The following is a 25,638-nucleotide window of genomic DNA, read 5'->3' on the forward strand; positions in this document are numbered from 1 at the left end:
GCACCTGGCCACCTTATACCCTAAGATCATAGGATGAAACCAGTAGTCTAAGATGGGGATTAAAACTCTGATGGATCAGGCATCAGAGTTGGGGGCCATCACATAGGCAGGTCTGGGAATTGTTGATCACTAGGCAAAGGGAAGGCCTCTCTGTCCACTCCCAGGAGCCAGCCCAGAGGCAAGAATGCTTTAGGAGCAATCTGGATGTCTGTATGGAGGGGTGACTCTCGTCACTCGCAAAGCTGTTACAGATCCTCTCTCCTGATGTTCTCCCGCCCTTGTGCGTGGGCCACAGGGGAGGCTGTGAATGATGGCACAAAGTACTTTTTCTGTATCTACTCAGATAATCATCTCATATTTCTCTTGTAGTCCTTAATATAGTGATTTGCATTGTTTAATTTTTCAAATGTTAAACCAACCCTACATTCCTGGAATGAAATCCTCTTGGTCATGATGTATTATTTTTTCATGTATCAGTGGATGTGATTTGCTAAAATATTGTTAAGAATTTTGGTATCTATGTTCCTGGGGGATTTGGGATTTTAATTTTCTTTCTTATAATGTCTGTTTGGTTTGGGGATCAGAGTAATGTTAACTTAAAGTCTGAGTTGGGAAGTGTTTTCAGTTTTCTGGAAGAGTTTATTTAAAATTAGTTTTCTTTCTTAAATATTTGATAGAATTCACTAGTGATGTCATCTGAGTATGAAGTTTTTTTGGTGGGAGGCTTTGAAGTAAAAATTCAGTTTCTTTAATGGATACAGGGCTATATGGGTTATCTATTTCTTCTTGAATAAGCTTTCATTGTCTGGGTCTTTCAAGGAATTGGTCCATTTCATTTAAGTTGCTGAATTTCTGTCTGGAGAGTTGTTCATCATATTCCCTTTTATCCTTTAAATGTCTGTTGAAACTGTGATTACATCACTTCCTTCTCCTAGTGTCTTCTTTTTGTCTTAATCAATATGACTAGAGATTCATCAATTTTATTGACTTTTTTAAAAAACAAGTGTTACGTTGGTTTTCTCTTTGAGCTTGAATTGCTCTATTTTTACTACATTTTTAATGTGGAAACTCAGGTCATTAATTTGATACCTTTCCGACAAATTCTAAGCACTAATTTACTAGCATCCTACAATATTTGATATGTTGTGTTTCCATTTTCATTCAGTTCAAAATGCTTCCTGATTTCACTTTTGATGTCTTCTTTGATCCATGGGCTATTTAGAAGTATATTAGTTTCTAAATACTTGGAGGTTTTTCAGGTATTTTTCTCGTTTTCTAATTTAATTGCATTGTAGTCAGAGAACATATTTTGCATGAGTTGAATTGTTTTCAATTTATTGAGGTTTGTTTTACATCCCAGAATATTGTCTTAGTCAATATTCCCTGAGCACTTGAAAAGAATGTGTATTATGTAGCTGTTGGGTGGAGTGTTCTATAAATATGGTTTACCTTTATGGTTTGGTTTATGGTGTTATTCAAGTCTTCTATGTCCAAACAGATTTTCTACTTGTTCTATTAATTATTAAAAGAGGATGCTGAAATCTCTGATTGTAACCGTAAATTTGCCAATTTCTCCTTTCAAGTCCATTAGCTTTTTACTTGATGTATCCTGATCCTCTGTTACTTGGTGCAAAAAACATTGTTATGTCCTTTGATGAAATGACCCTTTTATCATTATTAAATGATAATCTTCTTTATCCCTGCTAAGATTATTTTCAATGACTTCTACTTTGTTTGATATTAGTATAGCCACTCCAGCTTTATTTTGATCAGGGTTACCTTGGTATTCTTTTCCATTCTTTTATTTTTAATCTATTGTGTCTTTATATTTAAAGTGGATTGCTTGTAGGCAGCGTATAGTTAGGTGTTGTTTTTTTGTCCAATCTCACAATCTCTGCCTTTTAATTTGGTGCTTATACAATTTGTACTTTATGCAATAAGTCATATGCTTCTACTTCACTATTTGATTTCTATTTGTTCCATCTGTTATTTGGGAATTTTTTCCTATTTTATTGACTTCCTTTGGATTAATTGAATATTCTTATGAACCCATTTTCTTCTCCTTTGGGGACATTAGTTATAACTCTTTGTTTTGTATACAGTAGTTGTTTTAGCATGTATAGTAAACAGCTCTAATTATCACAATCTACTTTCAAATAGTAATATTCTGGTTACATATATGCACATAAATGTATAGATGTACATAAATGTATATAGATGTACATAAATGTATATAGAAGAGTTTCACTCTGTGTCTACACATCCTAGTATTAACCAAAGACTGAGCTGGTTTTCTGTACTTCTCTCCTCTATGGAACTCTGCCTCCACAGCTTCTAGCTCCCTCAGACTCCCAGAACTCCAATCTCTGCTCCTCAACTCAGAGAGAACACTGTGCTCTGCTTGGGAATGCCCTACACACTCTGCTCTCCAGAATGTACCTCCAGGCAGAAAGCTACAGTGATGGTAGGACTCACCTCATTGGTTTCCCTTCTCTCTGGAATCACAGGCTTCATCTTCATATCATCCTGTATCTTAAAGCAGCTGCTCCACATATCCTGTCCAGTTTTTCTCATTGTTTAAGGCAGGAGGGTAAATCTGGTTCTGAGATATAGTTTTAATTTTGTTGGATTAATTTAACGAATATTTATGGAGGATTTTTGCATGCATTTTCATAATTGAACATGACTGTATATCTACAGAGGGACATTTCACTTATAAATATAAATACATACATATGTGTATATAAATATATACATGTGTATGTGTGTGTGTGCATTTCTTATCCAGTTTTGTATTCAGTTATACTAGCCTTTTGGAAGTTTTTGCTCTTTCTCTATTTTCTTGACTAAAATTAGGGGGTGTTTCTCAATTTCTTTTTTTTTAATTAGTCTCCCCCTCTCCCTGGAGTCTCTTTAGATATGTTTTTTTTCTAATCCCCCACCTTGAAATTTGAATACCATAGAAACACTGTATATCTGTTTATGTACCGTGACCCTTTGGAGGACCACAGTATTTTAATACCTAAGATTTTTCCCCTTCTCCCCAAACCAGTGGATTTTGATCCCTTTGAGAATACATGAAGTAGGGAATTACCTGTTCATTACAAGTTTGTAAAGCTTTCATCTAAAAAACTTTCTGGGCTGCAGCCTTTTGGAAAAGGAAATCTTTGATTACCATTTTGCTTCTTTAATGCTTACTGGCCTGTTTGATATTTATATTTCTCCTTGGGCCAATTGGGAATTTAATTTTCATCTCAGAAATACAGAGTTGTTATTCAGGCAGGACACACCAGCCTGGCAACCAGGCAGAATGCTTTCTGATTGGCACGTGCCCATCCTGATTAGCCAGCACCAAGCTTTACTTGTTGCTGAGTTATTTAAATACTACCGTGTAGAGCAAAATCTATTTCATCTACAATTTCAAATATATTAGGCTATAGTTTTCACAATATTCTTTTATTATTTTTAAATGTCTTATGCATCTGCAGTTATTCCCTTTTTATCATTCTGCATTTTGCTTTATACAATCTTTTTCTTTCTTCCCAGAAGACCATCTTATCTTTTCAAAAAAATTTAAATATCAGCTTTTAATTTTACTGATCTTCAGTATCGTTTGTTGTTACTATTATTATATCTTGTATTATTACTGTTTTCTTATTCTTTACTTTGATTTCTGCCCTTAATATTTCTTCCTTTCTGATTTCTTTAGTTTTGCTCTAATTTCCTTTTTTTTTTCTTCTTGAACTAAACAGCTCATTAGTTTTCAATCTTTCTTGATTCCTGAAACATTTAAATTTATAAATTTCCCTCCAAATATTGCTTTAGCTATGTCCATAAATTTTGGCTTAAAATACTTTCAGTTTATTCTGTTTTCTATATTATATTCATGAATTCCTTTTTAATTTAAAGATTTTTTAGTTGTATGCAATTTCATTTCTAGACTTAAAGGATTTTAAAAAGTTATTATCAACAACTGTGAAGAATCTTGGATTTTACCTGCTTGTAAGGTACCAAGGTAGCCAGTCAGTTTCAAAAACAATGCCGGAAGACATGAGACTCCTGGATCAAAGACAAATGACATCATTTTCTCATTGGTTCCCCTTGTCTCCTAAGTCCTACAAGAGTGATGCATATATGGGTCCAGGAGGATGCTGCACCTGTAGTAGGTTTCAGTCACAGTTGAAGGACCCTGAGATTAGGAAACTCCAATCTTTCATAAGGGGGTATAAGCCAACCTACCCAATCTTTGCCCCACAGGGAGACATTACCTTCGTTTTACTAGAGAGCAAACACACCTGCCCTCTGCCATGGAGGGAGATGCTATCTTTATTTTCCAAGGCTGTTTGCTACATAAACATCCTTGAAAAGGTAATCAAAAGCTGACAATGCCTCTGCTCAGAAGACATACAGAAACACAAGAGACCTATGGAGAATCATCTCCCAATAATTATTCTTTTGTAATTTATTTCTAACATAATTGCACTGTGGTCAGAATATAGTCTGAGTGGTATTGATCCTTGGGACTATTTGTGGAAGCTGGGGAAGTCCAGGAATGAGAGCATCACACATCGCAGACCTGCAGACCAACTCCATTCCCAGTTCCTTCACCAGGCATTGCCTCCATTCAGAGAATCTTCCTTAAACTGCTGGAAAAAAGGTTATCTCCAAGAGGAGATAAACTTCTTAGGTTGCAATCCACTGTCATTGAGGGTATGGAGAGGAAGGGAAGGAGGAAGCAAATGCCGTAGGGCAGCTAGATGTTATACACGTGTTCTCACCAGATTCTCAACTTGGGAGGGTCTTGAAGCTACCCTGATATTCTCCCCATCTCCCCAACCCTTCCATCCCCTCCATATGCATAACCGGTCTGCTCTTGCTAATTTCCAGTCCATGGAAGCGATGGGGTCAGAAAAACATCCCGCCAAATCAACGTAGGGGATAAGTAAGAGCAAAATTCACCCGCCATAGCTACACCTACTGCTCCACTATGTCCCCATCCCAGACTGCCATGAGCTTCTACACCAACTCACAACTGTCTTTGGTCTCCTTGTGGCCTTTTCAAAGTTTTGATGTTAGTTCCGCAGACTCTGCCTTCTCAACTCCTCTATTAATTTCTTAACTCTGGCTGCATATTAGCTGGAACTGTGGAGTATTTAAAAAACCCTAGTGCCCAGATTCTGCTTCTGAAGATTCTGATACAAATGGTCCAAGGAGGGCCCCTGATTATCAATAGATTTTAAAGCTTCCTGGGTAATTCTAATGTGCAAGAAAGGTTTCCAATTTCCTCTGGGATGATTTAGGGGAAGGGACCTCACAGTCCAGGTTTCTAAATTTTCCTGTCAGGAGCAAGAAACTTGTATTTTGTTTAATGTTCAAATTACTGAACTCATATACCTAATAAAAATATTTTTAAAACAAAGTATCTTGAAATTTTAAACTGACTATAATTTGATTAATTTCTCCTATATCTTTTAAAATGCATTTGCAGATTTATTATGGCTGATTTTTTGAACACTTCAAATATATAAAACTTTCACAAATGCAGTGACTACAAAGCTTATTATTATACTTACACTTGAATGTATTCTAAAGCCTCAGAACAATGGACTTATTCATTTCTTTGATAATTTATGTGCTTGTTTTATACCTTCTGAGGGGATATTAGTATACTTATTTTAATATCTTCCTAGGGTTTTAGTAATATATTTTTATTCCTTCCCAGGGGTGGAGTAATATTACTAGACCCCAAAGAAAAAGTATACGTGCTCAGCCCAGCCAAGGCAGCAGAATCTGGATTACTGGCTGATCCATTTTTGGTCTGGGTACAAGACACATCATCAGGCTGCAATAACTTCTGGCCTTACTGCAACATGATTTTTAAGGTCACACCTTCACTTGCGTTTTATTTTTTTACAACCTGATGTCTTTCAGGAAATAACATACTTTTAAAGTCTCACTTTGCCAGAGTTACAGAACCCAATATCCTATCAGTATGATATACTAACTTGGTCTGTTACCTTTTTAAAGAAATATGTATTCCTTATTGGTGTTTTATTAAAATGAGTAGGACCATCTAGTGGTTTCACTTCCTGTAAGATGAGGCATTGGGTCTGGGTTGTAGTTTCTTCCTCTTTGGGACATTTGACTAATTCATCTTTTTGGAAGACCCTGTTGACCCTTTCTTCTACTTGGTAACTTTGTGTGATCACTGATCCTGATTAAGTGTTGGACTTTCTTTCCATCTAAATTATATGTTAATCTCATACCAACAAAACCAGTCTGTCCTCCTCTTGATAGAGTTCCTGTTTTTTCCTAGATTATTGGTTTGCTCATTTCCATAGCTTTTTTTTTTCTCAGAAACAAATATGCACATATATATTTATGCATCTCTATACAAAACAATAATTAACAAAATATCCATATATAAATAATAGCCGCTTGTTAAAATCCATTAACAAGAAGCAAATCCATAATTGGTTATCCATTTTTTGATTACAGCTATATTTTTGTACTCATTATTTTAACTTTTCTCTTTTGAGAAATATTATGAATCCATGGTCTTTCATGGACTCAACTTGCTCCAAGTAACCATAATAACAATAATATTTTGTGCTCAAATTGTTGCAGCTTGGTCAATGGGAACCCTTAAATTGGGTCCTTTGGCATTCTCATATTGACCCTAACATTAAAAAAAAATCAGATTCTTGCTTTCTGGTGGCAACAGGATATTCCAGTCTCATTCTGATCGTTCTTTTCCCTTTCCCAGCACAAAGAGCCATCTATTCTCTGGGCAGTCCTGTTTTATTTTTTTAATTGAAAAAAGTATTAGAATAGTGGGCATGGGAGGACACATATGAAAGACGGGCAAAAGTTTCAACACTGCTGTAGAGCCACTTGCACTGGAAAATGCGACTTTAAAAAATAAACTATGGTTTCCAGTGATTTTTCAAATATATATATATATATTTATATATTTAACATCTTTATTGGAGTATAATTTCTCTACAATGGTGTGTTAGTTTCTGCTGTATAACAAATTGAATCAGCTATACATATACATACATCCCCACAGCTCCTCGCTCTTGCTATTATATTGATGTACCCTACTTTTCTTATAGTAATTGGTATCACCTGATACCAAGACTTTCTCCCCAGTAACAACAGTTCTATAAATATACATGCTCCTAACATGGTCTAAGCACTAGCCCTGCTTTGAGGAATTCACAGCCTAGTAGGAGATACGCTGGATGTAACATGTCTCTCTTCTTCTCGCCATAGGATCTTAGACATTGCTTGTCAGAATATCTCACTTCCCTTGGCACATAATACTCCTGCGAATAACTTGATGGAGATTGAGATCAACACAGAGATTTTAAAAAATAGCCATAGAGGTCTTGGAAGACTGAGATACACAGACAAGTGGCTGGAGACACTCAGAAACAAAGACACAAAAACAAAGACAGGAAGAGGTGAATGGAATGAGAGGGAGGGAGATGTGTTCTTGTGATGAGAAGTGTGGTAAAGAGAGAGTACTGAGAGAATGGAGCAGGAAAGATAGCAAGAGGATTACAGCAATATTTGAGACAAAAAATAAAGGGAGAAAAATAAATGACAGATATAGAAAAAATGATTAATGTTGAGAGAAGATTTACAGCAAGATATGAGAAGCAGGGAGAGACATGAGGACAATAAAGGAAAGAAAAATGGTCAGGATGAGAAAGAAAAGTAGAGAGAAGCTCGCTCATACTATTTCTTTCCCAGACCATAAATACAAGCCACAGACTCACCGATGGAAAAAGCCAGCAGAATTTGAATGGTTTTAGCTGAACTCATATTAAGAAGTAAGCTCTATGTGGGGGCGCTACATATTTCCATTCTCAGTTTTGCTCGGGCATTGGTCATTAGGCTACTTATTGTTTGCCTACAGCATCTTCATGTTCATCTTGTTGGCCATCTTAGGCTTTGTAAGCTCAGCTACTAGATTTAACTTCCCATAATTCATGAGTTGGAAGATCTTTGTGTTCTTACATTCAGTGCTGGGTTTAGCTCAAAGTCAAAGGTCTCACTTGCCCCACGCATGGTTGATCAACCCTATTCTGTCACCATTTCCATCATTGTCAGCCGGCTACACCACAGCACAGAAGCCAGAAGTGTTATTCTTACAAATACTTAAAGTCTTCAGTCTCTGCATCACAATCTCATAAAATGCTCCATCACTAGCCACTTGTCCCTTCCCATAGTCCAGTTTAATATTCTCTAGACCACGTGACCAGCACTTCACAGAAATTTGTTGGAAGAATGGCTACCCAGTTCTGCTATTCCAATGTCAGCCAGGGGAGAAAGGCAGAGACCTTAGACATTTGAAAATGCATCAAGTTATCATTTTAAAAGCTGATGGCCAAAACTTTCCTTGGATTCTTCTCCTCATTCTCTTGTTGCGAACACTTTCTTCTTGTTAATATGTGCTTATATCACCTGGGGTCTGGGGTCTGCCCAGGTTGACTTTCTTATGGTGGTGAGACTAAAGTGGACTCCTTTCCAGCCTGCAGGGATAGGCCAAGTGACGCATGGCTCCAACGTCAGCATCTACCAAGCACTGGTCCCAAAATTTGGTATGTATAAGAGTTATCTGGGAGCCTGTTAAAAAGGCAGGGATCCACTCGCAGGGATTTGGTCTGAGGAAAGGGGATGGGGACAGGCATCTGAATTATAAGACCCCCTAATGTGATTCTGATGTGGGCCTCCCTATGCCATTTCTTGAGAAACACTGCCCAGAGTAATGACAGTAGGTCTTTGCTTACATTTTAGAAGGTGTCTTGCCAATCCTGAACCCAGTATGACCCTCTGCTTGTGTCAGGCACAGGTATATCTAAGTCTTCACATCTTCCCGGACCATATATCCTACTGTTGCCATCTTCAACATAAGTTCACAGCCTGGATACACTGTTAAACTTGACTTGCAGAGTTGATGTAAACTCAATATGAGCGCCACATCTTTTTTAGGATAGGCAGTCTACTCTTTTAGTGTACAGTATATTCCTATAAATCTGCTAGAAAATCAGAAGTTCAACAGAAGAATTTATATACTATGAGGGGCTTTCAGTCTCAGAGAGCTAAAAAAATGATAAAAATTCATAGTAATATCCTACCTTTTAGATTCCATCTTTGATGATATTTCCAGCATCTTGTACATGTTCTTTCCATTTTGTTCTTTTCTTGTTCTCTATTGCACTTTTATCATTTTTAATCATTTCCATCTTTGACTCTATCATAGTACCTGTGAGATTTTACTTCTTATCACTAGTATCAGAGTTACATATTTTTTCCTTTTTCCACTCGCTCTGCTGTGCACATGCAGTGATGTTTCTAAGACCGAACAACTGGTTGCCAGGCATGGCCACCATGAGGTGGCTTAGAACGTTCTTTGCCTGGCTTATAAAAATCTGAACTTTGTATCTGGAAGGTGCATAGAGGTGTCAGTGCAAAGGGCTTAAAAATGCAGGATGTAAGGATATTAAAAGTCTGAAGCTGAGGGCTGTCTCAAAAATGAGAAACCAGTTTAAATGAAACTGGTTTGCTATACAAAGTGCAAGATAAAGCTTTATTGCTCATCCACATATTTTGCTAAATATGCTGGATTACAGCAATGAAGACTTGAAGACAAGGACCTTACAGACTGGTGGAGGAGACAGACAGGTAAATTACAAGTAAACTCTATAAAAGAAATACAGGGTGCTGTGTGTGCATTCATAGGGAGCCCTCTCACCACAGGAGGCTGAGTATGGTTTAGCCAGTGAAGAAGGTAGAAAAAAATGTCGCAAAATATCTAAGGCCTTAGAAACAAGAAACAGCATTGTATTGCGGCAAATTGTAGTTTTCAAAATGGATGTAACATTATTTCCCATTCCACATGCTTTTCTTGACAATGTGACTTTGATGTTCCACCAGATTAGAGCTGGGTCAATGTGATTTCTGATCTCAGAGTGATGCTATGCAACTTCTGAGGCTAAGTCATAAAAGATGATAGAGCTTGGGATGCTTTCTCTTGGAACCCAGCTGCCATGCTCTGAGGAATCCTAATCAGCTACTTGAAGAAGCCATGTGTGGGTGTTGTGGGTGACAGCCCCAAGGGAAGTCCCAGTCTAGCATCAATCACCAGACATATGGGTCAATAATCCTTCAGATTGTTCCAGATGCCAGCCTATGCCTCTTCCTTCCTGCGGTCCCAGACATCAGTCAGCAGAGAAAAAGTTCAACAGTAGAGAGGGCTTCAAGCATAGTTCCAACAGGACTCTTCCAGTCCTCTTTAATTTATCAGCAATCCCTTTTGGGTGTGAGTGATTTCTTTTACGATATTAAAGAGCTGCAGGAGTTCCAGACTTCAGATTTGTACATCTTGTATTGAGAACAAGAGAGAGACAACTCTCTTATTCCCAACCATTCAAAGCATAAAGCAAAACAAAACAAAACAAAATTGTACTTCTCTCTGGTTGGCCCTACTGAACCAATTACTGATGCTAGAGAAATTCCATATGTTGATTGGCTTAAATCTGATTCACTGCACAATGACTGTAGCAAGAGATAAGAGACTATGTTAACCAGCTTTTGTCAATCAAGGCTCAACCCTGGAGCAAGGAAGTGAAGTTAATCCTACCAACCAAAATTCTGCTGCACTGCTGGAGGGGGATATTTAAAGAACTCATCTATGTGTATATTTTTCAAATCACTTCCTCTAGACCATTGTTGGACCCCAGCAGTTTAAATGAGTGGGCTGCAGATAATCTGGTAGTTTCAGAGAGGTCAAAAATACTTTAAAAATTGTTTATCTATCTATCTATATATCTATCTATCTATATATATTCCACAAATTTAGAACATAAAATTATTTTCACAGAAGTATAGACATATTCCTATATTTTTATTCTTAAAGATTATCCATCTTCCAAACAGTTGCCTTCTGCTGAAAATCAGTCAACAGAGTTCCTCTGGGCTAACGTAGCTTCCCACCATTCACACTGTACTGTCTACTTGACTATGAGCTTTATGAGACCACATCTATTATTGCTCACTTTTATATTCTGAGCTACAGCACAATGCTTGGCATATATTCAATATACTCATAAGTACTCAAATAAATATTTGTTGAATGAATGTTTCCTTAATTTGCATATTTCTCATTTCTATTATAATGTATTTAGCCACAGTTCACAAAAAATGGTTTATTGGTCAAGAATAATGATGTACATATTAAATTAATGCAAATTATATAAATTTAAATAGTGAGCTGATTCCAGTGTAAATAAAGAATGAGAAAATGAATGTGCTGGGCATATGGAACTGTGTAAAATGATGATTTGACATGAACAGATGAAATATAAAAGTGTGAATATGAAGGACAAATGTACATTATTAAGTCTATATAAAATTTGGATTTTATTGAACTGGTGGTGCTTTTACCTCTAACTCTCAATTCATTGTTCATAATAAAACTATCATATATATATGTTCTAGGGAAGTCATTCAAAAAATAGAAAGAGTGCATAACTTCTAAATCCATATAGGGAAAATTATGGTTAAAAAATACCCATCATTTAAGATCCAATAATACACAATAATTCAAAAGGAAGCAATTAAGGATGAAAAAACAGAATGAAATAAAACATGGAAGAGGTGGGATAAGTAAAAGCACAAATTGAGGTGGTTAATTTAAACCCAGTTAATTTTATATTACAGTAAATGCAAAGGAACTAAGTTCACATTTAAAAGGCTGGATTGTTAGACTGGATAAAAATATACATTATATGCTGTTTAAAAGAAACACACCTGGGCTTCCCTGGTGGTGCAGTGGTTGAGAGTCCACCTGCCAATGCAAGGGACACGGGTTCGTACCCCGGTCTGGGAAGATCCCACATGCCATGGAGCAGCTGGGCCCGTGAGCCATGGCCGCTGAGCCTGTGCGTCTGGAGCCTGTTGCTCTGCAACGGGAGAAGCCACAACAGTGAGAGGCCTGTGTACCACAAAATAAATAAATAAATAAATAAATAAATAAAAGAAACACACCTAAAACATAAGGATATAGAAAGGTTGAAATTAAAGTATACAAAAATATATCATTCAAATTGTAAAAAAAGAAAGCTGATGTAGCTATATTAACATTGAAGAAAATAGACTTTAAGGCCAAAGAATTTCTAGAGATAAAAGAGCTATCTCATAATGTCAAAAACATCATCTCACTAGTAATATATGTAAGTTTTTAATTTTTATACACTTAATAACATGCCCTTAAATGCATAAAGCAAAAAATAATAGAATACAAAGAGAAATGGATAAATCCAAAATCCCAGTCAGAGATTTTGAGTCTTTCAATAATCGATAGAGTAAGTAGGAAAAAAAAGATAAATGATTTGAACAACATACTTAAGAATTTTGACCTAAATTGATATACAGATGTTATAGTCACCTTTCAAAACTGAGATAGACTCCTCAATCAAACTTTGGTTCAGATGTTGATACTGGTGATACCACACACATATCAACAGGACATGAAAAGTTTTATTATTCAAATAATGGGCCAAATACTTGGAAATTGAACAACAAACTTCTAAATAACCTCCAAGTCAAAGAATAAATCACAAGGAAATTTAGCATATATTTTAAAGGGTATAGCTCTTCTTCTGTTTTTTTCAGAAAACACAGTAGATGGGAACACTTTCCCACTAGTTTTATGAGGCCAACTTGACCTTGATACCAAAACCTAAAAAAGATGCAACAGGAAAAATATTACAGACCAGTATTCCTAATAAACATAGACACAGACACCTTTAAACAAATTTTGGCAAATAAAATCTAGTAATATGTTAAAGGATATCATTATATTATCCTAGTAATAATGCAAAGCTCATTTAACCTTTGGGAATCAATCAGTGTAATCAATAACATTAACAGCATGAAGGAAAAGGGTCATATGATTATTTCAACAGATGTAGAAAAATATTTTACAAAAGTCAATATTCATTTATGATAAAAAGCTTTCTGCAAACTAGGAATAAATGGGAATTTCCCCTGTTTGAAAAAGGCTATCTATGTAAACCTACAGCTAAACTTATTATAGTGAAATATCGAACTTTTACTGTAAGATTAGGAATAAAACAATGATGACCACTCTTACCATTTCTTTTAGACATTGAGCTGGCAGTCCTAGCCTGTGCAATAAAGAAAGAAAAAAAAAATAGAGGGTATAATAACTGGAAAGGAAGATGTAACATTGTATTTGAAGACAAAATGATTTTTGGAAAATCCTAAGAAATCCACAAAAGAATTTATCAAAATTAGGAGAGCATGGTTACAGGATACAAGGTCAATATAGTAGATTCTCATTATTCACTGAAGTTTTATCCTATAAAGATGTTGTGAACACTGAATTAGCAAATACTAACATTTGCTCCTAGGAGAAATGCAGGGTTACGTTCTCATGAACCTGAGTACAACACTTTGGACAGTCAATCAATAGGAACCTTTTTTTTTAATGCGTGCTTTTGTTTAAAGACATCTTTTAAAATATATATTGTTGATTCAATAACATTGAACTCATGGCCAACAGCATTATAACTCATGCCTGAACAAAGCTTATCTAACACATGTATTTTTCTTGTTAGGCACATCACAACCATCTTGTGCTTAGGAACACCAGAGAGCAGTTCAGCACTACCTTAGGGGACATTTTAAACAGCAACATCACCAACAGAAAAGATAAAAATGCAACAAATGTGACACTAAATATACCACGAAAAGGACACTTGTTTACATTATGACAACTAAAACAAGAAGGCAGAATGTTGCCTTCTGACCTCAGCTGGGAGGTGTGTGTTGGTTGACTTAAATTTTTCATCACCCTGCTCATGTCTGTGAATGAACATGAAAGCACTGTGAGTATTGACTTCGGGGTTACAAATATCCTTTAGCAAATAGGTGAATTTGTAAATACAGAATATACAAATAATGAGGATCAGCTATATATAAAAATAAATTGTATTACTATATACTAGCAAAAACAATTGGAAGTGAAACTTTAAAATATAAAAAAGTCATAAATAAATTTATTTCAGAATAAAATTTAAACTGAAACTTACAAAATTTTGCTGAAAAAGTGATCTAAATAAATGAAGAGATATCTCATATCCATGCATTGGAAGATTCAATATATTAAGATATCTATCTTCCCCAATTCATCTATAGAGCCACTATAATCCCAATAAAAATGCCCCAAATCTTTTTCTTTGTAGAAATTGGCAAGATGATTTTATTATTATTATTATTTTGCGGTACGCGGGCCTGCCACTGTTGTGGCCTCTCACTGTTGTGGCCTCTCCCGTTGCGGAGCACAGGCTCCGGACGTGCAGGCCCAGCGGCCATGGCTCACGGGCCCAGCCACTCCGCGGCATGTGGGATCCTCCCGGACCGGGGCACGAACCCGTGTCCGCTGCATCGGCAGGCGGACTCCCAACCACTGCGCCACCAGGGAAGCCCCTGATTTTAAAATTTATATGGAAATGCAAAGACCTAGACTAGCTAAAACAATTTTGTAAAATAAAAATAAAGTTGAAAGAACTACATTACATGATTTGAAGACTTACTACAGAGCTACAGTAATCATGACAGTATGGTATTCATGTAAAAATTTTTAAATGGAAAAGAACAGTAAGTCTAGAAAGAGACCCACACATATACAAGTCAACTGATTTTCCAATAAATTGCTAAGACAATTCAATGGGAGAAAGAAACTTTTCTGTACCAAGTTATACAGGAACAACTGGGTTTCCATATGGAAAAGAAAATGAAGTTTGACCCCTACTTCACAGTATTCACAAAAATTAATTCAAGGAGGATAATAGTACTGAATGTAATAGTTAAAACTATAAAGCCTCCAGAAGAAAACAGAGGAGAATATCTTTGCAAACCTTGGGCAGGCAAACCATTTTAGAGAGAACATCAAAAAGCACTTGCCATAAAAGAAAAATCAATGAATTGACTTTATCATAATTCAAAACAGAAGTATTTTACCTAGAACATATGTAGAACCCATACAAATCAATAATAAAAAGACAATTGAAATTTTAAAAATGGGCAATAGACCTGAACATTTACTTCACAAAAGAAGAAATAAAAAATGACTAAAAAGCACATAAAAACATGATTAACACCATTAGAGGGGCTTCCCTGGTGGCACAGTGGTTGAGAGTCTGCCTGCCAATGCAGGGGACACGGGTTCGTGCCCTGGTCTGGGAAGATCCCACATGCCGCGGAGCAACTAGGCCCATGAGCCACAACTACTGAGCCTGCGCGTCTGGAGCTTGTGCTCCGCAACAAGAGAGGCCGCGACAGTGAGAGGCCCGTGCACCACGATGAAGAGTGGCCCCCGCTCGCCGCAACTAGAGAAAGCCCATGCACAGAAACGAAGACCCAACACAGCCAAAAATAAATAAATAAATAAAATTTAAAAAAAAAAACCAAACACATCATTAGACATCAGAGAAAATACAATTAAAGCAACAATGAGATGGCTGAAAAAGCCACACTAGAATTGTTAAAAATAATAAAGGCTCACAACAACAAATGTTGGCAAATATGTGGGGCAGTTAGAACTCTCTATACATTGCTGGAGGGAGTGTAAAATTATACAAACACTTTGAAAACATGTATGGCAATTCCTTATAAAGTCTAACTTAAAACTATTCTTTGACCCAGTAGTTCCACTGAACAAAAGACTTGTACAAAATGTCTTTATTCATAATAGCCCCAAAGTTAGAAACAACCCAATAGAATGGATAAACAAATTGTGGTACCTTCACACTATGCAATAAAAAATTATCAATTTCTGATACATGAAACAATATGAGTGATTCTTAAAAACATATGTTGGGTAAAAGAAGTCTGACACAAGAGTACATACTGTATTGTTCCATTTACAGGAAGTTCTAGAAGAGACAAAATCAATCAATGGTGAACGAAATTAGAAAAATAGTTGCTCATAGGGGAGGGCAAGGATAGACTAGAAGAACTTTTCTCAAGTGATTGAAATGTTTTATATCTTAATTGGATGTTGATGATATTTTCAAAATTAATCAGATTTTACACTTAAGTGCATTTCACTGTATATAAATTTCACCTTCAAAAAAAGGTCTTGCATGGAAGCAACCTAAGTGTCCATCGACAGATGAATGGATAAAGAAGATGTGGCACATATATACAATGGAATATTACTCAGCCATAAAAAGAAACGAAATTGAGTTATTTGTAGTGAGGTGGATGGACCTAGAGTCTGTCATACAGAGTGAAGTGAGTCAGAAAGAGAAAAACAAATACCATATGCTAACACATATATATAGAATCTAAAAAAAAAAAAAAAAAGTGGTTCTGAAGAACCCGGGGGCAGGACAGGAATAAAGATGCAGATGTAGAGAATGGACTTGAGGACACGGGGAGGGGGAAGGGTAAGCTGGCACGAAGTGAGAGAGTGGCATGGACATATATACACTACCAAACGTAAAATAGATAGCTAGTGGGAAGCAGCCGCATAGCACAGCGAGATCAGCTCGGTGCTTTGTGACCACCCAGAGGGGTGGGATAGGGAGAACTGGAGGGAGACGCAAGAAGGAGGGGATATGGGGATATATATATATCCGTATAGCTGATTCACTTTGTGATACAGCAGAAACTAACACACCATTGTAAAGCAATTATACTCCAATAAAAGTATTTAAAAAAAACAAAAGGTCTTGAACAATCTCTTCTCGGCACAAAAGCCACCATCAAGTACACACACATACTTCACGTTAACACATCAGATTGCAAAAATTAAAATCTAATTGTCGGGACTTCCCTGGTGGTCCAGTGGTTAAGACTTCACCATCCAATGCAGGGGGTGCGGGTTCGATCCCTGATCGGGGAGCTAAAATTCTACATGCCTCGCAACCAAAAAAAAAAAAAAACTCAAAACATAAAATAGAAGCAATACTGTAACAAATTCAATAAAGACTTAAAAAAAAAATCTAATTGTCATTGAGTATGTGAAACAACTGAACTGTATTCTCTGCTTGTGGGAGTGTAAACTGATAATGACTTCAGAAAGCAATTTGACAATATTTAATGCAGTTGAATGTGTGCATATGACCCAGAAACTCCACTGCCAATTGTGTACCCCCAAAACTCAAGACATGTGAGCACATATATTCAAAGCAGCATTGTGTGTAATAGTTATAAACCAGAAATCACTCAATGCCCCCCAACAAGAAAATGGATATATAAATCATGCATTGGTCATACAGCCAAATATCAAACAGCAGTAAAAAAGAAAGTAGAATTACTCCCATCAGTTATGTTTCTGGGTAAAGCTGCTCAGAAACAGAATACTGAATGGAAAAAAAATATGCAAAAAATACATACTGCATGATACTATTTGTATAAAATATGAAAATATAAGTCAATTCAATGAACTCCCTATGCATGTATGCATAAATAGGAATCGTATGAAAATGTGAATGAATGATAAGCATCAAATTCAGGATAGTGGTACCTCTAGGGAGAGAGGTACACAGAGGCTCCATTTCTACTTGTGATGTTTTATTTTTAAAATCTGAAGCAAATGTGGAAAAATATTAATATCTGTTATGCTTGGTGGTGGATACAGGGTATTTATTTGACATACTATTCTACTTGCATTTCTGCATGTTGATATATTTCAAGATAAACAAAGAGAAGAAAGAAGTCAACTCTCTGATAACTCAAGCTTAGAGAGACTGGTGTAAGGAATTAATAGTTTCATTGTCTCCTGAAGAGAAACCGTAAAGTATTTCATTGCCCAAAAATATAGGAGTAGTTTATTCTTTGGAGTTGGGGTATACTTTAGCTCATTTATTTATCCTTATCCTCTTTCCAGAAAGGATTTGAGGTAGCTTGTAACAAAAGAGACATACGATGAGCCAGGAAAACATAAACCTAAGTAGAAAATCAGGATCAAAGATAACAAATATTCCACCAATACTGGTTAACCACAGTCACCGCGATCAAGTTTCAAACTTGGCTCGGAACTTCTTGGCAACAGTAACCATTCCATCTCCAGCTGACCCATAAAAGCAGGTTAGGAAAACTAACCTTTGTTCTTCAAGATTTAACTTAATACTCTCCTGAGCAGTATCTCTGTATTCTATTTTGCATTTTTGCCTTGCTAACTAGCCAGGTTCTTCTTTTCACTTCTTTTGTCCTTCTCTCCTTTCCTTCCTCTTCCTTTCCTTTCCTTCCTTTCTTTTCATTCTTTCATTTATTTTACTCAGATGCCAGATGCTTAAGACTAATAGTGGTTATGAATGCAGGTCCTACCTACTATATAGTGGCTGAAATACCCTTGGGTGAGGTTTTTAACCTCTCGAGCCTCAGTTTTCTAATGTTCAAATAGGGGTAATAGCACATGTATGTCACAGTGTGGGGAGATTAAATGAGAATGCATGTAAAGACCTTAGAATAATGCAAGACGCCACCCTATAAATCTCAGTTGTTGCTATGATTATTATTAGTCAGTGGAGGAGAATATGAATCCACTGTAGTCCCTGCCCTCGTCAGGGGTAGATCAGGAGCAGGGTAAGGTTTCACTGTCTCACGTGCCAGGCCTTTAGTGGAGTGAAGTTCTGGAAGTGGGGAGCTGATACCAGCACCGTCCTCAGACAGTAGCACAGTTAGCTAGCCTCAGCTCCAACAGCACACTTAGCAGCCATCCCCAGATGTAACAGCACACGTAACAACCTAACTGCTGAACCAGAACACGGGGGGCAGTATCTCGCCAGATGGCACAGACTGGACATTTCTGCTTTTGAGGCGATATTCTGTTTCTGCTCGAGATCCCTTTTGGAAAAAAGCAATCCTTCAGAACATACTAGCCTTGAGAGTCTCAGACTGTGGGCTGTGCATCTCGCCCCCCTTCCCAAAGATCCTGGAAAGTACCAAGTAGAGATGACAACTTGTTCCAGGGATCACCAGTAGCAACATAGGGCCCTCAGTTGATTCCAGCCACAGTAGACCCAGGTCCCCTTGTCCTTTCATCTGGGTGTAATTCTCACCCAGCAACTCCAGCAAGCATGGGTTGGGAGGAAGCTTAGCTGCAAGGGACAAGAATTATATGGGAGGACACAGCCAGTGGGAGTTTGGGACCAGGCAAAATAAGGATTCAAGTAGTAGAAATCAATCGGTATGAGGCAGTGGGGGTAGTCAAGAGGGGGCTCAGGTACAAAGGGATGAGAGACCAAGTGACTAAAGCTTAGGCATTAAGGAGGTTTGGTTTCAGGAACGAGAAGGCCAGAAGCAGGTGGTCTGGGCAGAGGCAGCAGTGCGTGTAGGCTTTCTGCCAAGTCAGCGTGCGTTGACCTTCGGTTCCTTAAATACCCAGGAGGATTGCGGAGGGCCAAGAATTCATGTGAATGTGAGGGTCAAGTCTCTTTAGCATCAGGGGTGGGAGGGTTAGGGGAGGAGAGGCAGCATTCAGGAAGCTAGACAGGTCATTTCTGAAACAGCCAGGCATTCACCTGCCTGGCCTTGAGCGAGCAACCATTCCCCACATGCCTGAGGAGTCACATGTTCTTGCCTCTCCTATTTCCTAGAAGCCCACGAACAAGATATTCTTATTTCTCATCTCAACATCACCCTCAAGGTAGGTCTCATTTCTCTACCAAATAAGACAGAGACCCCGGGAGAGATCACCCTTTACCAGACAGATGAGAGATGGTCCATAAGTTTCAATTTAGAGACAGGATTATCAGCAGACACTGAGTTCTTCCTGTCCTGGGGCACCAACTCTGTGGTTCGACCTGTTTCTAGAAGAAGAACAGCTTCTTTTACTGGGTGGTCGCTTTGCGCCAGGCATTATGATAAATGCTTTAAATGCATTATCTCATTTGATCCTCAGGACAATCTTATGAGGTAGGTACTATTATGAGGAAATTGAGGTGCAGATGGGTCACTAAACTGGGAGCTGAAGTGCTGAGATGCAAACCCAGGACCGTGAGACTTAAAAGGCTACGTTCTGAAACATGATGCTAACCTCCTAAACTTCAGCACTCCTTCTTGGGGGAGGGTGACCACGAGCTCTTAAGGATGTAGGCCTTTCTTAGAACTGCAAAGGCAGCTTACCTCACTTCCTTCCGAGCATTTCCGTAGGACTTTATTGTCCCGTAACTTCTGTTCTCGTTTTCCCACATCCTGGTGGTCCTGCTGTGATAGGGTTGCCTGGTAAAATGTGACCAAATAGGAGAATTCCTAGTTATTGGCCTGTAAGATTGTGTTTCTAAAGTTGTATCACTTCTGGCTATGGTAATGGGCTCCAAACACCCTCCTCACCAGCAGGAAGTATGACAACACCTGGCTTACATCTTATTTACCTGTTTGACCTTCAACTGGAATTAGAAAAATTAGAAACTTTCACTCATAAATCCCTAATAATTTTGAGCTACAGGTATACATGCCTACCTAAAAAAAGAGCCTTAGAATAGCTAACAACAGAAAGAAACACCATTCAGAGAAGCAGACTTAATGATTAGTCACCACATCTTACATACACTCAGGATCTCCTAAGAAAAAGCATTTTCTTCCTGCTCCAGTTTTGACTCATTTTCATATCTTCTGCCTATAGTGACCCCCCCAGGACCCCCTTTGGTGTCCTGAGGATGCATTCTTAGAATAATGAGGCCTCTTCCTATATAAGTGAAGAGAAGGGCTCCCACTCAGCTAAAGAGAAACATATAATAAATATGACAATTCTGACCAGATTAAGGAGGCAAACACATTTTCTTTTAAACTAATTTATTAATAAGTTTATTCTTCACTCATAAAAAAGAACATATTTTTGGCTTTGAAATAATGACATAAAATAAAGAGGCAAGTAACTAAAAATTATCAGCTGAAAGTAGATAGAAGCAACTCATGCTGAACCATGAGCAAACACTACGTGCTTTGGGCTATAGCAGGGGCACCAGTCAAAAGCAAGAGCTGAAGATGCGGGGCCCATTCAAGGCCCAGGCTATCTCTAAAGACTGCTTAGTTCCCAAAGATTGCTTGGTCAACATACACAGGAAATGACTCCTCCCTTTCCCTCTCTTTCCTTCTTTTCTTCCTAACCTTTAACTACAAGAACAGTAGGCAATAATGCTTTGACGCTAGTCTTTCTAATTTGTAGGATAGCGTTGTTGCTGTTTTAACATGTTTAACCTGCATATTTTCAACCTTCAAAAACATAAAACTGCAAAAATCAACTGTAACTAAAAGCCATTTCTATTTTTGGTCAGTTATCTGCTGTAGGCAAAGCTTCATATAGGAATTTTTATTGCGGATCTCCATGACTGCGTCCCTAACAAGCTCAATGAACATCTGTGGCCAAAGCTTCTGCAAAGCCTCATTTTTCATGTTGATTTCTGTGGCTTCCTTCACAAGATCCTCGATGTACATCTTGCAGAATTTCTTTTTTTCCTTTATCTCCTGTTTAAAAAAAAGAACATTTTACAGTCAATCATAATTAATCCCAAAACCAAAGCAACAATTACCTGAACCAGAGAAACTTGAAATAATCTATTCTGACCCCCACCCCTCATAGCAGGAAGACTTTCCTAGACACTCTGGACACAGAGCTCTGCTTGAGTAAAGACAGCAACTGGGAGCTCACTTCTCTCCAGTCCACTCCCACCTCCGTGGGACAGCTCTGTTAAAAATGTATTTCCTGGCAGCTGTAGGAAGAAAACTTCCAGGTGAACTAATATGAAACCCATTTGCTAATTGTGGGGGGAAATAAAGCTTTTAAACTACAGTTAAGAAAAGTGTTTCTTTATTGGAATCACTGGATCGTAACAACTATTTCTTCATTGATAGACTTTCTCCTTTCTCAGTGAAAGTAGTTTACTTTGCACAAATTAACTGAATGCATAGATTCATGACTTCTAGTAGTAAATATATCAGGGCACTGAGGCTGACACTCTTAATTAGTATGAGGTCAGTTAATATCCATATACATATTTAAAATATCCATACTCTGAATTCACTCTGTATTTTAGGAAAGCATGTAGTGATGCATTACACTGACTTATGTGGCCAAGACCATTTGGACAAAGTTGGGGAAAACTGTACAAGGAGGAGGAAGAGGACATATATACAAGCCTGGGACCCAGAACTTGGCCTTCAGAAGAGACAGTGTTCCCACTCAACTTCTGGGTCTGGCAGTCTGCAAATGAAAAACCTGGGTTCAAAACACAACAGAGGAAGTTTTGGGCCCGAGGCTACTGGGGCACTGGGCCTCGATATCATCCTAGAGGCTGAAACAAAGCCATTTTGATTAATGCAAAAATTCAACATTTATTTCGGCTGTTGATACTTTGAGTATCTAGGCATGATGATGGAAAGTGCCATAATATATATGGAAAAAAATCAATGGAATAGATCAGATAATCAGAATTATAGAAGAAGCCATTCACATAAATGGAGGAAGAAAGAAATAATAAATGTCAATGAGTCAATAGGTTTAACTACTTGGAAAAGGATATACTGAAACCTCCAACTCAAATCAAAACACCAAAATAATTTTAAAATAGTTAAATTTAAAATATCAACAAATGTTGCCATTAAAATCACACTACAGAGATTTGTAATCACAAGGAAAATGCTTACATTATAATGTTAAGTGGAAAAAGAAAAATACAAAATGAAATTTTGATAGAGGTTGGGTTACATAAGTGTATGTATTTGTCAAAACTTAGCAACTGTACTCCTAAAATTTACATTTCATTGTATATAAATTTTACCTCAAAATAAGAAACTATATGAAATACTGAACTCTAATGATCTGCATGCTGAATTATTTAGGGAGAGGTGTGGTAATGTGTGCAATTACTTTAAAATAAATTTTAAAAATAAGGTGGACTGTTGATGGATAGAGGATGGGTAAATGCATAGATAAGTGACAAAGCAAGTACACTGTACAGTACAATACTAAGAGTAGAATTTAGGTTTGGGTATTAGGTGTTTACTGTAAAATTCTTTCAACTTTGTTGTATGTTTGAAATTTTCATTTAAAAGTTACAAAAATATATAGAAAATTAATAAAAAAATATACTGAAGTGTCATTAAGATTGTCTTTGGGTATTGAGACAATGAGTATTTCTTGCTTCTTTTTTCTATTTCTCTTCCTTTTCTAAATTTTTACAATTTATAAAACAATGAAATATGTTTTAGATTCTTGATTAATTAATATAAATTAATAGTGAGTCCCAAGTGTCACTAACTTCCTCTAACAGAGGCATATTTTGGAAATTTTCCTATGATATATAAGATTTCTCTATGTAATCACTCACCATTCAGGGATTAACAATGGCCTACACATGTTAAAAGCTTAACTGAAATAAATGAAGCAGTAAATAAGTGCTGAATGAGATGTTTAGATGGCAAATACAATCATTGTTCAAAGAAGCGAGAGCCCTTTGTGCTGGGGTGGTCAAGAAGACTTCAGGAAACAGCATGATATACTGTGAAGGAAGCCAAGGTCAGGAATCAGAAGGTCTGAGTTCTAGAGGCAGTTCAGTCAGGATCTCACCATGTGAGCCTCAGTAGTTCACCTAAGTTTCCAGTTTTCCTTACCTGTCTAAGAACATGACTGGATTCTTTAAAGTCCCTTTCAGCTCTCCGTCCATCTTAAATCTTTTTTTTTTTTTTTAAGATGTTGGGGATAGGAGTTAATTTATTTATTTATTTTTGCTGTGTTGGGTCTTCGTTTCTGTGCGAGGGCTTTCTCTAGTTGTGGCAAGCAGGGGCCACTCTTCATCGCAGTGCACGGGCCTCTCACTGTCGCGGCCTCTCTTGTTGTGGAGCACAGGCTTCAGACGCGCAGGCTCAGTAGTTTTGGCTCACGGGCCTAGTTGCTCCGTGGCATGTGAGATCCTCCCAGACCAGGGCTCAAACCCGTGTCCCCTGCATTAGCAGGCAGATTCTCAACCACTGCGCCACCAGGGAAGCCCCTTAAATCATTTTTAGAATGAGTCAGGAGGTTGAATGAACAACTACCAAGCAACAGAATTATACATGTCATATGTATAATGAAAGGGTCTGCTTACCCTGATTTGTGAGAAAATTACTTCAAGTAATTCCTTTAACAACTCAGGATATACAGAGGAGAGACAATGAGCACTTTGTGTTGCAGTGATTTAAATATTTTTTAAGAAGTGGTGAATGCCAGGTTGTGAGTCGATAGAAAGACATTAAGGGACATGGGCAAGGTCTTTCAGGCAATAAATAAGTGGTGGAATCATGGGCTCAAATCCAGGTCTCCTAATGGTGTAGTATTCTTTCTATAATGTTATGTGGCTTCAGGTTTTTTCTTTTCCCTTTGATATTTCTCAAAACAGTAGTCAGCGTTCGCTGTCTTTACTTCTTGTTTGCTTGTTTACTGCTCAAACCACTTTCATCAGGACTCTGCTTATATGACTCCACTGAAACTATCCCTGTTCTGACTAAAAATGACTTCTACTGCCAAATTTATCAAATTTTTCCCCTCTAGTTTGTGCCTTTGGGATTTTAGAAAATCATAGCCTACCCAATCAAGGTCATAGTTTCATCTGTTTTTTAAATGAGAACTTTAAAGTTTTGCTTTTCATACTTGGGTTATTTGATATGGAGTTAATTTTTCTTGTGTGGTGTGCAGTAGGGGGTCTGTATTTATTTCTGATTTGATATTCCATTTCCTCAGTAGCATTTATTAGATAGTCTGTCTGTACTAGTCTGCAATACCTGCTATCTGTATAAAATTTTCCTATATACGTGGGATAGTTCTGCTTATTTCGTCCATGGGTCTATGTATCTATTCCTATACTGCCTTAATTACTACAGCTATCTATCCAATTTCTAATTATCCTATTTAATGAGTTGAAAAAATTAAGGACAGATGTTGAATTGTATGAAATGCCTTTTGAATATCTATAGAAATAATCACAAATTTTTACCTTAGATCTATTACTAATTTACTGATATCAAATATTTCTCACATTCCTAGACTAAACCATACTTGGCTGTAATGTTTCATTATTCATTTAATGTTCTGCTGTATTTTGCTTGATATAATTTTTAAAGGATTTTTGCATCATCAATATTCTTAGGTATTTGGTCTGGCTTTTCTTTTTCTGTGCAGTCCTGGAAGGTTTGGATTCAATGTTACACTGTCTGACTTTAAAAAGTGAAAAAGTTTTCCTCTTTTTTAATACTCTTGAACAATTCAAGAATTATTGGAATTGTCTGTTCCTTAAAGAGTTGGTAGATTTCTCTATGAAACTGTTCTTGTTTTGCAAGCAGCTCTTTGATATTTTTCTAAATGTCCTTTATTGAAATCAGTATTAATTTTTGACTCCTAGAACTGACTGCTTTCAGGAAGACAGGACTCATAATCCTGCCAGCTTGGCTTTCATTTTCCCTCTTCGCAACATCAGGAAGCTCCTATTTGCCAAGGGATTAAATTCAATCTCTTTCCCCTCTTACTACCTTCCCAGTCTCATCTTCTAACACCATCTACCTCAGTCTCTGTGCTTCAACAACAGTGAACTGCTTAAAGTTCCTGGCCCTCTCCTT

General features: G+C 37.2%; 2 protein-coding genes across 8 annotated transcripts in view; both read right to left on the bottom strand.

Annotated features, from left to right (window-relative positions):
• The window catches only part of THSD4 (thrombospondin type 1 domain containing 4), a 628,347-nt gene extending 607,498 nt beyond the window's left edge, over nucleotides 1-20,849 (bottom strand). Inside the window, exons 1-5 of the mRNA XM_070044883.1 lie at nucleotides 20,176-20,849; nucleotides 13,169-13,202; nucleotides 11,824-11,975; nucleotides 3,997-4,059; nucleotides 2,476-2,602 (exon numbers count right to left, since the gene is read on the bottom strand). The gene's annotated coding sequence lies outside the window, so the exon portion shown is untranslated. The remainder of the gene's footprint in view (nucleotides 1-2,475; nucleotides 2,603-3,996; nucleotides 4,060-11,823; nucleotides 11,976-13,168; nucleotides 13,203-20,175) is intronic.
• The window catches only part of LRRC49 (leucine rich repeat containing 49), a 128,846-nt gene continuing 124,052 nt past the window's right edge, over nucleotides 20,845-25,638 (bottom strand). For all 7 annotated transcript variants that reach the window (XM_030875088.3, XM_030875087.3, XM_030875089.3 and 4 more), the window contains one exon: nucleotides 20,845-21,516. In XM_030875088.3, coding sequence (XP_030730948.2) covers nucleotides 21,313-21,516 — 204 coding nt within the window. In that variant the 3' untranslated portion in view covers nucleotides 20,845-21,312. The remainder of the gene's footprint in view (nucleotides 21,517-25,638) is intronic.

This window comes from Globicephala melas, chromosome 2 (genome assembly GCF_963455315.2).
Source record: "Globicephala melas chromosome 2, mGloMel1.2, whole genome shotgun sequence".
In the NCBI taxonomy this organism is placed as follows: Eukaryota; Metazoa; Chordata; class Mammalia; order Artiodactyla; family Delphinidae; genus Globicephala; species Globicephala melas.